We start from the raw sequence: 15,155 nt of genomic DNA, 5'->3' as shown, positions 1-15,155 counted from the left end.
TTCAGAGGATTTGTCACGGATATACAGAAATGCCTTTGATTTATGCGTATTGATTTTATATCCTGCTACTTTGCTGAATTCATTTATTAGTTCTTGAAGTTTTCTGGTGGAACTTTTTGGGTCTTCTAGGTATAGAATCATATTGTCAGCAAGTAGTGCTAATTTGAGTTCTTCTTTTCCTATGTGTATCCCTTTAATTTATTTTGTCTGTCTAATTGCTCTGGCCAGTGTTTCACGAAGTAAAAATAGAAGTGGTGAAAGAGGGCATCCCTGTCTTGTTCCAGTTTTTAGAGGAAATGATATAAATTTTTTTTCCATTTAGAATGATGTTGGCCTGGGGCTTAGCATAGATAGCTTTTATAATGTTGAGATATGTCCCAGTTATTCCTAGTTTTTCAAACATGAAGGGGTGCTGTATTTTGTTGAATGCTTTTTCTGCATCCATTGAGATGATCATATGATTCTTATCTTTAAGTCTATTGATGTGATGAATTACATTGATTGATTTCCATATGTTGAACCAACCTTGCATCCCTGGGATGAACCCCACTTGATTGTGGTGCACTATGTTTTTGTATTTGATTTGCCGGAATTTTATTGAGAATTTTTGCATCTATGTTCATGAGAGATATTGGTCTGAAGTTTTTTTCCTTTAATGTGTGTTTGCCTGGTTTTGGAATCAGGGTGACGTTGGCCTCATAGAATGAGTTTGGAAGTACTCCCTCTTTTTCTGCTTCCTGAAATAAATTGAAGAGTATTGGTATTAGTTCTTCTTTAAAGATGTTGTAGAACTTGGCTGTGTATCTATTTGGTCCTGGGCTTTTTTTGGTTAGTAGGCTTCTGATGGGATCTTCTATTTCATTACTTGAAATTGATCTGTTTAAATTGTGTGTGTATATCATCCTGATTCAATTTGGGCAAATCATGAGACTCTAGAAATTTGTCAGTGCCTTCGATATTTTCTATTTTATTGGAGTACAAGTTTTCAAAATAATTTCTAGGTATCTTCTGTATTTCTGTAGTGTCTGTTGTGATATTTCCTTTTTCATCATCACATATGTTAGTAATTTGAGTTTTCTCTCTCCTCTTCGTTACATGACTAAGGGTCTGTCAATTTTATTTATTTTTTCAAAGAATCAACTTTTTGTTCTGTCAGTTTTTTTCAATTGTTTCTTTTGTTTCAATTTTATTGATTTGATTTTAAGTATTTCCTGTCTTCTACTGCTTTTGGTATTGATTTGTTCTTTTTATAGCGCTCTGAGATGTAATGTTAGATCATTTATTTGTTGACTTTTTCTTCTTTTAAGGAATGAACTCCATGCAATGAACTTTCCTCTTAGTACTAAATACCTTCAAAGTGTCCCAGAGATTTTGATGCATTGTTATCTGTGTTCTCATTCACCTCTGAGAATCTCTTAATCTCCTCCTTGATGTCTTTTGTAACCCATTGTTTATTTGGTAGCATATTATTTAGTCTCCAGGTGTTAGAGTAGCTTTTATTTTTTTATCTTATCATTGTTTGCTAATTTCATCCCATTATGATCTGATTGAATGCATGTTAGTATCTCTACTTTTTTGTATTTGTTAAAGAGTTGCTTTGTGGCATAATATATAGTCTATTTTAAAGAAGGATCCATGTGCTGCTGAGAAGAAAGTGTATTCACTTGTTGATGGATGAAATATTCTATATATGTATGTTAAGTCTAAGTTATTGATTGTATTATTGAGTTCTACAGTTTCTTTGTTTAGATTTGTTTGGATGATCTTTCTGTTGGTGAAAGAGTTGTGTTAATGTCACCCAGAATTATAGTGTTGTGGTCTCTTTGACTCTTGAACTTGAGGAGAGTTTCTTTGATGAATGTAGATGCTCCATTCTTTGGGGCATATATATTTATTCTTGTTATGTCTTGTTAGTGTATGGTTCCTTTGAGCAGTATGTAATATCCTTCTTTATCCCTTTTGATTAACTTTTGCTTGAGGTCTACTTTATTTGATATGAAGATGGAAACCCTTGCTTGTTACGGTAGTCCATATGAGTGGTATGTTTTCTCCTAACCTTTCACCTTCAGTCTGTGGATGTCTTTTTCTATGAGATGAGTCTCTTGAAGGCAGTATATTGTTGAGTCTTTTTAAAAATCGAATCTGCCAGTTTATGTGTTTTGATTGATGAGTTTAGGCCATTAACATTCAGGGTTATTATTAAAACATCATTTGTATTCCCGCTTATTTTTTTAAAAATTTTTTATATTTAACTTGAATTGGTTTCTTCTTTGATTGTTTTTCTTTTAGTATAGTACTTCCCTCTGCTGATTTTCATCATTCTTTTTCATTTCCTCCTCATGGAATATTTTGCTGAGTATTTTTCTGTAGTTTAGTCTTTCTAGTTGTAAATTCTTTTAACTTTTGTTCATCTTGGAAAGTTTTAATTTTATCATCAAATCCAGCTAATATCCAGCTTAATTTTGTTAGATATAAGATTTTTGGTTGGCATCCATTTTCTTTCAGAGCTTGGTATATGTTATTTCAGGATCTTCTAGCTTTTAGGGTCTGAATTGAGAAATCTGCAGAGATTCTTATTGGTTTGCCCTTATATGTAATCTGATTCCTTTTTCTAGTGGCTTTTAATATTCTCTCCTTATTCTCTGTTTTCATTATAATGTGCCTTGGTGTAGATCTGTTGTGATTTTGTACATTTGGTGTCTTGTAAGTCTCTTATATTTGACTTTCCAATACATTCTTCATGTTTGGAAATTTTTCTGATATTATTTTATTGAATAGATTGTTAATTCCTCTGGTTTGTAACTCTACGCTTTCCTCTATCCCAATAATCCTTAAATTTGGTATGAATTCTTTTTTTTTTTTTTTTAGTTTTCGGTGGGCACAACATCTTTATTTTATTTTTTTTATGTGGTGCTGAGGATTGAACCCTGCACCCCGTGCATGCCAGGCGAGCGCGCTACCGCTTGAGCCACATCCCCAGCCCCTGGTATGAATTCTTGAATGTTCTGTTCATGATTTCTCATCATCTTCACTGTGTGAACTTTATTTTGACGATTATATATTTTGTCTTCATTCGCTGAGGGTTCTGTCTTCCAAGTGATCTAATCTGTTGGGGTTCTTCCTATTGAGTGTCTTTTTTTAAATATTTTTTTCGTTGTGGATGGACATAACACCTTTATTTTATTTGTTGTATGTGGTACCAGGCATCAAATCCAGCTTCATGAATACTAGGCAAGCGCTGTAGCACTGAATCACAACCCCCGCCCCTCTATTGAGTTTTCAATTTGGTTTATTGTTTTCTTTATTTCAAGGATTTGTTTTTTTCTTTTTTTTCCCCTAGAATCGCTATCTCCTTATTGAAGTATACTTTTGCTTCCTGTATTTTTTTATGTAGCTCTTTATCGAAATGATCTTTTGTTGCCTGTATTTAATCTCTTATATCATCCTTTAATTCATAGAACATTTAAATTATGTACATCCTAAACTCCTTCTCTGTCATTTCTTCTGCTGTGCTGATCATGGATTCTAATAATAGTTTAGAATAATAATTGGTTTTTTTGGGGCACTTTCTTCCCTGGTTTTTTCATGTTCATGTATCTTCCTTTCTACCACTGTGGATCTGAGGTATTACGTTTTTACCCTACAGACTTATCTTGTTTCTGCAGGATTCCAATGCCTCTCCTTGATATTGCTTCTAGGCCCCAGCCGGTGTCCCAAGCTGGGAGTTATCCCAACTAAAGATGGTGACAAAGGCATCTCAAGCTGGAGGTGGTTGCTTTCAGAGATAGGGTTTTAGGTTGGGCTGGGGTGGTGACTTTGGATGACATGTTCAGAGATGCAGCTCTGTAGAGTGCAGTGTTGTAGCTGGCAGCTGTCTCCAGACCCTGTCCGGTATCCCCAGGTGCAGGCTACAGTGTGTAGGGGACTATGGCAGTGGTTGCAGTGTCCCAAGGTAGAAGTGACTTGAGGAGTCCCATGTAGGTAGATGGGGGTCCCCACAGGACTGGCAGCCGGAGGTCCTGCACGTGGCCCCCATGTTTCCTGTGTAGGAGTGGTGGCTGTGATTCCTACGTGGGAGAGCAGCTGGGAGTCCTCTAATAACTAGCAGAGAAACAGTATTGCCACTACTTGAATCCCAGGTCACGGAGTGACACAGAATGCATCCACCCTCTAGCCCGCCATCTTGGATCCAGTAATACTTTTTATTGATGGAAATTTTCCCTCTTATCATTGGAACACATCTTCTTTACTTCTTTTCAAACATTTGTCCTTCAAACATTTAATGAAAACTAAATACCACTAGTTTTTCCTTTTCAGATGAAAGAGATTGAGCTACACAGTAGATTTAGAACTAGTTAAGAATGATATTTGATTTAGGTCCTGTTCTCAGGGCATTAAGTATTAATTTAAGAAAATTCCTTTTTCTCTTTTTTAGAGAGATATCAGAGAAAATTAGGATCAAAAAGATAGTAGATGAGTGGATTAAAACTATTTCGGCAGAAATTCAGGTATGTTTTGGTAAAATTTAAAATTAAGTTGAATTTTCAGAATGTAGCATTAATTCCAGTTTATAATACTTGTTCTCAAAATATTCTTTACATCTGAGTTCACTGAAAATTCTTTATTTCCCTTTATCACTGTATTTACTTAGAAGTGATAATTTTGTTTTTTTATTTTATTTAAAAAAAATTTTTTGTAGTTGTAGATGGACAGAATATCTTTATTTTATTTGTTTATTTTTATATGGTGCTGAAGATTGAACCCAGTGCCTCATGCATGCTAAGAAAGCACTCCCACCACTGAGCTACAGCCCCAGCCAGGGATAGTTTTATTTAACAAATGTTTTATCTTAAAAATTATATTGTGACTCTTATCTGGAAAATTGTTGGTCAGTAAATATGAGTAACTTGATAAAAAAATTTAGCAAAAGCATTTAGAAAAGATTTATATTTGCAAAGATGTTTTCAAGACAGCATATTTAGAAGCATTGGCTCACTATCATAAAAATAGCAAAGTTACTTAAAAGGGACAGTTTTTTTCCAATTTCCAAGATGACTAAGTGTACAGAAGTCACTTCCAGATAGAAAAACAGTACCTTCTCATATCCACAGAGGGCATGGTATATCTTTAGTGTCAGCATTGAAAAGTCTGGAACTTGTTTTTATTGGGGGCCAGTAATAGGAAATTATTTAAGTTTTATATGTTTAGAAAGAGCAGAACAAGACAGAATATTCTGGGGTTTTTTGTTTGTTTTGTTATGTTTTTATCTTGGAGGGCAAGGTGTTTTTTTTTCTGACTGTAAGAAGTACTTACGTGCTTACCTATAGTGGTAAGAAGGTAAAGTGTCAGTCCGTTTTTAGAGCAATAAACATGGAAATACATTTTTAAACTTTCTTATGTTGAAGTGTATATCTCTAATATAGTTATGAAGATTTATATTTACATTATATTTATATGATGCCTGAGAAAAAAAGTCGAAAGATTCAGAATCTAGTTCTGGCTTTGTAGCCAACTGATAATATATATTCCTCTATTGCTATGAATTCTGTGCAAAATATTTATCTTAGTTTTATTATAAATTAAATTTACTAAATTCCTATGGTTCAAACATCAAAAATAATAAAGTTGCTGGGTGCAGTGGCACACTCCTGTAATCCCAGTGACTTGGGAGAACTGAGCAGGAGGATCACAAGTTGGAGAGCAGCCTCAGCAACTTAGTGAGGCCATAAGCAACTTAGCAAGACCCTGTCTCAAAATAAAAAATACAAAGGGATGTGGATGCAACTCATTGGTAAAGCACCCCTAGGTTCAATCCCCAGTACAAAAAAAAGAATGAAGTTTGTAATGAAAATTTACCCTTCTATCCCTATGTCTCATCTATATCTCATTCCCCTTGCTCCATAAAATACTAGTCATTTTAATTTTTTGTTTATTCTTCCAGAGATTTTTTTTTATTCATGTGTAAGCCAGTATTCTTTCTTTTAAAAGCATTTAAACTGGTAAACTATATAACAACAAACAATTTCTGGTGTGAGAGCATTACTATTTTTGTAGGTTTAAGTAATTTTAATTTTGTTTACCTTAGGATGAATTGGCAAGAAAAGATTATGAAAAAAAGAGATCTGATCTTAAGAATCAAAGGACCATGAAAGCTCAGAATATGAGTAAAGATACTAAAACCAACATAAAAGACAAAACTGTGAACAGGCCTATAATTCCAAGACAGCATTCTCAAAAACAAATAGAGGAACATTTTAGAAGTCCACCTATGAGGAGGAGCATGCCTGCTTCAGGTGTACAGAAAGAAAGAAAAGAAGTAAGATCCTAATCTGGTTTTGTGACATAAATGCTGCATTATAATTATTTCCTTTAAGATATATATAAAGAATTTATGAATAATGAATTAAACATGAAGATGTTTTTAAAATACAAAGCACCATACAAGTGTAAACTGTCTTTATACTATCGACATTTAAGGTTTTGAATTCATAAAGTGGAAGGTGTTATACAAAATCTGCTTGTTGTTCCTTCCTTTTGAGATGTCGTACTTACTTTTAAAATATTTTTTAAAAGGTAGGTCTTGCTGTGTTTATCTATACTGACACCAGGCTCCTGAGCTCAAGTTGTCCTTCCTTGGCTTCTGAGTAGCTGGGACTACAGGCCCATGCAACCACACCCAGCTTTTCAGGCCTCATACTTAGAATCTTAGCATTAAAGTCATGGCAGGTTACCTAGAGATCATCTAGCTCCCAAACCAGATGATATCAAAAGTGTGTTTCATCTTTGTGTTTGTGTGGTTTGTTTTTAAATTTACTTTTGGTGCTTGGTGAGTACAAGTCATGGTAATAGATGTTATAGTGGGAATTTTTGTGTGTGTTCTAACTAGGCTTTAATTTTCTTAAAGTCAAATGTAGTTTGTTGGGCAGATCAGCAAAGCATCTAGTTCTTGCCGCTTAGTAAATATTGGATAAATGCTGCCTTTCTGTGGCATTTAGATATGGATGAAAGTGGGGTCAGGGATGTATGAAGACTAGGTTTGTTGTATTTTATTGTACTCGAATATAACAAATATGTAAAATGTATTTAAACATTTATTTTTGGTGCTGAAGATATATTAGTTATGTAAGAATTTTTGTGTTTATTAGGTAGATGAAATGTGTATTTAAATTTTGTGCTTTTTAAACGTACATTTGAAAATTTCATCCAGAGTTTAAGAGCTATTTAAAATACAGGATTTTTCTGACCTGTATTCTTACTATAGGGCTTGAGCTAGCAAAAGGAGGCTCTAGAAAAATGAGGCGTTTGATGTCTACTGTTTTCTGGTGACTTTAATAATTTTATATTCATAGGGGCATTTAAAATCAACCACAGTGATACAAGATGATGATTATATGTTACACATATATGGAAAACCTGTTTATCAGGGTCATCGCAGCACTCTTAAAAAAGGACCATATCTCAGATTTAATTCTCCATCTCCTAAGTCCAAACCGCAGAGACCAAAAGTAATAGAACGAGTTAAAGGTAAGGACCCCTCATTTTTTTTTTATTGGTTGTTCAAAACATTACAAAGCTCATGACATATCATCTTTCATACATTTGATTCAAGTGGGTTATGAACTCCCATTTTTACCCCAAATACAAAATGCAGAATCACATCGGTTATACATCCACATTTTTACATAATGCCATATTAGTGACAGTTGTATTCTGCTACCTTTCCTATCCCCTACTATCCCCCCTCCCCTCCCCTCCCATCTTCCCTCTCTACCCCATCTACTGTTGTTCAATGCAGTCGCCCTCATTTTTTTTAATCTTTTTTTTGTGGTATCAGTTTAATATGGCTTGCTTTTTGTTTCTTATAAATATAGTTCAAATTATATAATGCTTAGGGATGGAAAAATAATTCTTTCTAGAGACTTGGGAAGAAATGGATGAGAACTTAAAAGATGCAGAAGATAGGAGTAAGTGGGAAGAAAGGTAGTAGTAGATGATATTTTCAGATAAGGCATCATAAAATTTTAATTTAATTTTTTTTTAGTTGTAGTTGGACACAGTACCTTTATTTTATTTACTTATTTTTATGTGGTGCTGAGTATCAAACCCAGCGCCTCGAATGTGCTAGGCCACAGCACCAGCCTCAAGGCATCATAAAATTTTTATTTAGGGGATAATGAGTCTTGAACAATCCAAATTATAATCTAGGAAAAGTAGGCATTTCCTTGAAGACCTTGGTCCATCATGTTTTTATGAACGGAAAGATCAGCCACCATATGCTGTTTATTATTGTGTAGTATTTATAGGCCCCATTGAAGTTTTGTTTATTCTCAGAGAACCTTAGGTAGCAAGGGTGAAAATGTTTTTGTCTCTTTTATTCACAAATAAAACCATGCTCATTTATCACTCCACATTTTGACTCACAACAACCATTTCACTGGTACCCTTAAATATAACTTAGTTAAGTATTGACTGTTGACTGTGGTTACATTTTGAAGTTTTTCAGCTTTACTTTAGCAATCAATAAGCTATTTTGACAATATGTGATAATTAGTGAGTACCAACCCATTTCCTTTTCTTTCTAGAAGTTGGAGCTGTGACAACTACTTTAGTTCTCTCTTTTTTTTCTAAAAGTTATCTTTTATGATGTGAAGTTATTTACAAATTATACTGGTATTATTTTAGTAAACATATAGCTTATGTTTAGTAAACATATAGCTTATGTTACCCCAACCCTAATGTTTCCTATTATTTATTGGAGACTTACTATTAAATTATAAAAAATTAAGTAAAATAAAAATATATTATATTTGGAGTTTTGAAAGCCTTCTCAAAAAATAGCTTGAGATTTTAAAATACTTTCATATCAAAAATATGAAATGGGGGGGTACCAGGGATTGAACTCAGGTTCAACCACTGAGCCACCTCCCCAGCCCATTTTTAATTCATTTTGAGACAAGGCCTCACTAAGTTGCTAAGGCTGCCTTTGAACTCATGATCCTCCTGCCTCAGCTTCCCAAGCCACTGGGATTACAAGCATGCACCACTGTGCCCATTCCAAAAGTAACTTTTTCAGTAATCCTTTTAATGTAGAATTGAGTGAGCCTGTGGACACATGGTCATTCTGAGGCTTTGCTGCTAGCTACTCCTCTTCCTGGAGAGCTTTTCCTTCAGACACTCATGGGGCTCCCTCTTAGTCCCTTCCACTTCTGCCTTAGATGTTATCTCCTCAGAGAGGTCTACTGGCCATCCTATCCAAGAGCTGTCTCCTGTCCTTCCTATTCTTTTGCCTCACCTTACTGTTCTTCATAGCATAACATAACTCTTACGTTATTTTTTATTTATTGTTTTCCTTACTATACTGTAAGCTCTGTGAGTACAATTGGTTTATCACCTTCAGATTCTCTGTGTATGGAACAATGCCCAACACTTATTAACATATTAATGCTGAACATATTCATTCAATAGAATGAACGAATATCAAAGATGTAAAAGTATGGTAAAATTTTTCTTTTTGGAATCATAAACAAAGGAAGTTTTAAAAAATCTAGATGTATAAACCCACCCATGTGTTAAAAATAAAAATTTATAATAATGCCAGGAAAGTTTTAGAAAGTAGTTTAGTCTCTTTTTCCTTGATTTTCTTTTCTTTTCTTTTTTTTTTATTTTTTATTTTTTGTTTTGGTACTGGGGATTGAACCCAAGGGTACTTTACCATTGATCCACATTCCCAATCCTTTTTTATTTTTGAGACAGGGTCTTTTTGTGAGGTTGCTGAGGGCCTCACTAAATTGTTGAGGCTGGCCTAAAACTTAAAATCCTTTTGCCAAGTGACTGGTTTACAGGCATGTTCCACCATGCCTGGCTTCCTTGTATTTTTAACTAGACAGGGGTGGCAAACTATGGTTTACAGGTGAGCTGTTTTTATAAATATAAGTTTTATTTGAACATAGCTATGTTCATTCATTTACTTACTACCCATGGCTGCTTTCCTGATATATCAACAGAATTAAATAGTTGTGACTGAGACCACATGGCCAACAAGACTGAATTATTTACTCTCTGGCAATTTAAGATGTTTGCCAATCTTGGGTCTATAGGTTTCTTCTGCTTTGGGGCTCTGTAACTCCTTATTAAATGGAATGAAATATTTCTGTAAAGAAGAGTTACTGGGGGGGATCCAACATGGCGGCGAGAGGGGAGGCAGCGCTTTCAGTACCTCCTCAACAACGGGGTCAGAGAGACGCATGGATACGCTTAGATTCGACCTGCTGAGAAACTCCTAGCAAAATTCCACTAAAGAGAGACCGGCCGGGAATCGGTAGGATTTTTGGAGGTGACAGTTTGCGCTAGACGAGTGAATCTCCGCCACGCAGCGCAGAGGTCCAGACCCGCCAGCCGCTGCCTGCGCGACTGGGCGACTGTCGGCTGCCTGCACGCGGCCCCCGCGTCAGGGCGGATAGCCTCCGAGGCGCAGCAGGAGCGGTGCAGGGACTCTAGGAAGAGGTCTCTCGCCAAGCCTTCATGAAATAGCGAACCGGGAGCTGAAACCAACCAGAGACGGACCAGTCCCACCCCTCCCTTCGGACACTGGGGCCCGCCATAGCAGAGAGGTGACATCACCAGAGTTCCCCCGACAGAATTCCTTCCCAGCGGAATCCATGTTAGCAGGTGTGTGACTCCCACCCCCTCCAGATACAAGCAGCCAGGAAACCTCGGGAATCTCTCCGGGGGCGTGTCTGTAGGGAAGCAGAGGGGATTCCAGATCCCCACCTCCCCTTAACACCAGCGGCTACACCCAAGATCTTAGCCGCCAGTTTCTGGGGGCGTGCCCACCAAAGGAAAAATTAAACTGTTGGTTTAATTTTTAAATTAATTTTTAAATTAATTAATTTTTAATTACACTGTTGGTTCCCTGATCACCCCACCACAGCACTGGGGCTTAGATGAATGACAGAGAGGGTGTTAATCGTTCGGGATATAGGACACGTGGTGGGGCTGCAAGTGTAATCAGATCCTTGGGGAACCGCCTCTGGTGAACAGGACCTGGCTGGCTGGCTGGGACGAGGAACAGGGGGAGGGGCCTGATAAGTGAAAGGGCTCTGGACTAACAGGATTGAGAGACTCCCAGGAGCCACCGTACAGGGATTTCTGTCAGCACATAGAGGGCAGAAGCTCGGCTCAGAGGGCAGAGCTCCGCCTATTGGAAGAGAAGAAAATGGGATTCAGCCATAGAACAGGGGATGCCAGCATGGCAGAGATCTGATGTCATTGGAGAGCGGCCGAGGAGAGAACTTCATCGGTGCCAGCGGCGACGGAAACAGTTGGTCCCCTGGTAGGGAGGGTGAGTCACAGATACCCGAGTCTCTCTCGCTTTGTTGTCGAGCCAGAGGGGAGGAGCGGGGCCGCCGCCCGCGCCCGCAAGGTAGGCAGACCTGCAACAGACCGGCGGATCAGGCCCAGCGGCCTGCCAGCATGGTACACACTTCACCCCAACTGGAGTAGGGGCAGAGCAGAGCCTTTGCCCGCGCCCAGATCAGGCCCAGCGGCCCGCCTGTGTGGTGGTCAAGTGACCCCAATTGGAGTGGGGGCGGAGCGGAACTGACACCCGTGCCCATAAGGTGGGCAGACCGGCGACCAACCTGCAGATCAGGCCCAGCGGTCCCCGGGCGTGGTAGGAGGGGCAGGGCAGAGCCTTCGCCCCCACCTGCAAGGTAGGCAGACCTGCGACAGAACGGCGGATCAGGCCCAGGGGTCCGCGGGCGTGGTAGACACCTCACACCAATTGGAGGAGGAGCAGAGCAGAGCCCCCGCCCGCACCTGCAAGGGAGACTTTTCAACTATACAAGAGCAATATAAATATATAGGGGGGGAAAAATTTCAAAAACACAACAGTTTCACCAAGAAGAAAGAAACGCAAGCAGTATGAAAAGACAAGGAAAGAAAGGACTACAAGCAGTGCAGGTCAACTCAACTTTAGAAGAGGTAACAGCTGCAGCAGATGGAATGTCAGATAAAGAATTCAGGATATATATGCTTCAGATGATCTGGAGTATCAAGGAAGACATTAGACAGCAAAATCAGACAATGAAAGATCACTTCGACAAGGAATTACACAAACAAATCCAGGAAGCAAAGGATCAACTATACAGGGAGATAGAGGTTATAAAAAACAAACAAACAGAAATCCTAGAAATGCAGGAAGCAATAAACCAACTTAAAAACTCAATTGAGAATACTACCAGCAGAGTAGAACACTTAGAAGATAGAACATCAGACAATGAAGACAAAGTATTTCAACTTGAAAAGAACATAGACAGCTCAGCAAGACTGTTAAGAAACCATGAGCAGAACATCCAAGAAATATGGGATAACATTAAGAGACCAAACTTAAGAGTCATTGGGATACAGGAAGGTATAGAACTCCATACCAAAGGAATGAGCAATTTATTCAATGAAATAATATGAGAAAACTTCCCAGACTTGAAGAATGAGACAGAATCCCAAATTCTAGAAGCCTACAGGACGCCGAATGTGCAAAATTATAAGAGATCCACACCTAGACACATTATAATGAAGATGCCCAACATACAGAATAAGGAGAGAATTTTAAAAGCTACAAGAGAAAGGAAGCAGATTACATTTAGGGGCAAGCCAATCAGGATAACAGCTGATCTTTCAACACAGACTCTGAAAGCTAGAAGATCCTGGAATAACATATTTCAAACACTGAAAGAAAAGGGGTTCCAACCAAGAATTGTGTATCCAGCGAAATTAAGCTTCAGGATGGAAGATGAAATTAAAACCTTCCACGACAAACAAAAGTTAAAAGAATATGCAGCTAGAAAACCATCTCTTCAAAACATCCTTGGCAAAACATTACAGGAAGAGGAAATGGAAAATAACAATGAAAACCAACAGTGGGAGGTAGGACAGTAAAGGGGGGGGGGATAATCAAAGAGGAAAACAAACCATGTTTAGTAACATAAATAAACAAATATGGCTGGAACAACAACCCATATCTCAATAATAACCCTAAATGTTAATGGCTTAAACTCACCAATTAAGAGACACAGGCTAGTAGAATGGATCACAAAACAAGACCCAACAATATGCTGCCTACAGGAGACGCATTTGATAGGAAAAGACATACATAGGCTGAAGGTGAAAGGTTGGGAAAAATCATATCACTCATATGGACTTCGGAAACAAGCAGGAGTGTCCATACTCATATCAAATAAAATAGATTTCAAGCCAAAGTTAATCAAAAGGGATAAAGAGGGACACTACATACTGCTTAAGGGAACCATACACCAACAAGACATAACAATCATAAATATATATGCCCCAAACAATGGTGCAGCTATGTTCATCAAACAAACTCTTCTCAAGTTCAAGAGTCTAATAGACCACCATACCATAATCATGGGAGACTTCAACACACCTCTCTTGCCACTGGACAGATCTTCCAAACAAAAGTTGAATAAGGAAACTATAGAACTCAATAACACAATTAATAACCTAGACTTAATTGACATATATAGAATATACCACCCAACATCAAGCAGTTACACTTTTTTCTCAGCAGCACATGGATCCTTCTCAAAAATAGATCATATATTATGTCACAGGGCAACTCTTAGACAATATAAAGGAGTAGAGATAATACCATGCATCCTATCTGATCATAATGGAATGAAACTGAAAATCAATGATAAAAGAAGGAAGGAAAAAGCATACATCACTTGGAGAATGAACAATAGGTTACTGAATGATCAATGGGTTATAGAAGACATCAAGGAGGAAATTAAAAAATTCTTAGAGATTAATGAAAACACAGACACAACATATTGGAATCTATTGGACACATTGAAAGCAGTTCTGAGAGGAAAATTCATTGCTTGGAGTTCATTCCTTAAAAAAAGAAAAAACCAACAAATAAATGATCTCATACTTCATCTCAAAATCCTTGAAAAAGAAGAGCAAAACAACAGCAAAAGAAGTAGAAGGCAAGAAATAATTAAAATCAGAGCTGAAATTAATGAAATCGAAACAAAAGAAACAATTGAAAAAATTGACAAAACTAAAAGTTGGTTCTTTGAAAAAATAAACAAAATCGACAGACCCTTAACCATGCTAGCGAAGAGAAGAAGAGAGAGAACTCAAATTACTAGCATACGGGATGAAAAAGGCAATATCACAACAGACACTTCAGAAATACAGAAGATAATCAAAAATTATTTTGAATCCTTATACTCCAATAAATTAGAAGATAGTGAAGGCATCGATAAATTTCTTAAGTCATATGATCTGCCCAGATTGAGTCAGGAGGATATAGACAACCTAAACAGACCAATATCAATTGAGGAAATAGAAGAAACCATCAAAAGACTACCAACTAAGAAAAGCCCAGGACCGGATGTGTATACAGCAGAATTTTACAAAACCTTTAAAGAGGAACTAATACCAATACTTTTCAAGCTACTTCAGGAAATAGAAAAAGAGGGAGAACTTCCAAATTCATTCTACGAGGCCAACATCACCCTGATACCTAAACCAGACAAAGACACTTCAAAGAAAGAAAACTTCAGACCAATATCTCTAATGAACCTAGATGCAAAAATCCTCAATAAAATTCTGGCGAATCGGATACAAAAACATATCAAAAAAATTGTGCACCATGATCAAGTAGGATTCATCCCTGGGATGCAAGGCTGGTTCAATATACGGAAATCAATAAATGTTATTCACCACATCAATAGACTTAAAAATAAGAACCATATGATCATCTCGATAGATGCGGAAAAAGCATTCGACAAGGTACAGCATCCCTTTATGTTCAAAACTCTAGAAAAACTAGGGATAACAGGAACATACCTCAATATTGTAAAGGCAATCTATGCTAAGCCTCAGGCTAGCATCATTCTGAATGGAGAAAAAATGAAGGCATTCCCTCTAAAATCTGGAACAAGACAGGGATGCCCTCTTTCACCACTTCTGTTCAACATAGTTCTCGAAACGCTGGCCAGAGCAATTAGACAGACGAAAGAAATTAAAGGCATCAAAATAGGAAAAGAAGAACTTAAATTATCACTATTTGCAGATGATATGATTCTATACCTAGCAGACCCAAAAGGCTCTACAAAGAAACTATTAGA

General features: G+C 37.3%; 1 protein-coding gene across 13 annotated transcripts in view; it reads left to right on the top strand.

Annotated features, from left to right (window-relative positions):
* Positions 1–15,155, top strand: part of Kiaa0586 (KIAA0586 ortholog) — a 162,236-nt gene that overhangs the window by 64,509 nt on the left and 82,572 nt on the right. For all 13 annotated transcript variants that reach the window (XM_058584633.1, XM_058584627.1, XM_058584631.1 and 10 more), the window contains 3 exons: positions 4,436–4,508; positions 6,086–6,316; positions 7,350–7,524. In XM_058584633.1, the coding sequence (XP_058440616.1) occupies positions 4,436–4,508; positions 6,086–6,316; positions 7,350–7,524 (479 nt within the window). The remainder of the gene's footprint in view (positions 1–4,435; positions 4,509–6,085; positions 6,317–7,349; positions 7,525–15,155) is intronic.

Source organism: Marmota monax, unplaced genomic scaffold, assembly GCF_021218885.2.
Source record: "Marmota monax isolate L192 unplaced genomic scaffold, Marmota_monax_Labrador192_F-V1.1 WCK01_AAM20220418_F8-fsc00001, whole genome shotgun sequence".
In the NCBI taxonomy this organism is placed as follows: Eukaryota; Metazoa; Chordata; class Mammalia; order Rodentia; family Sciuridae; genus Marmota; species Marmota monax.
This window is presented reverse-complemented; position numbering and strand designations above follow the sequence as displayed.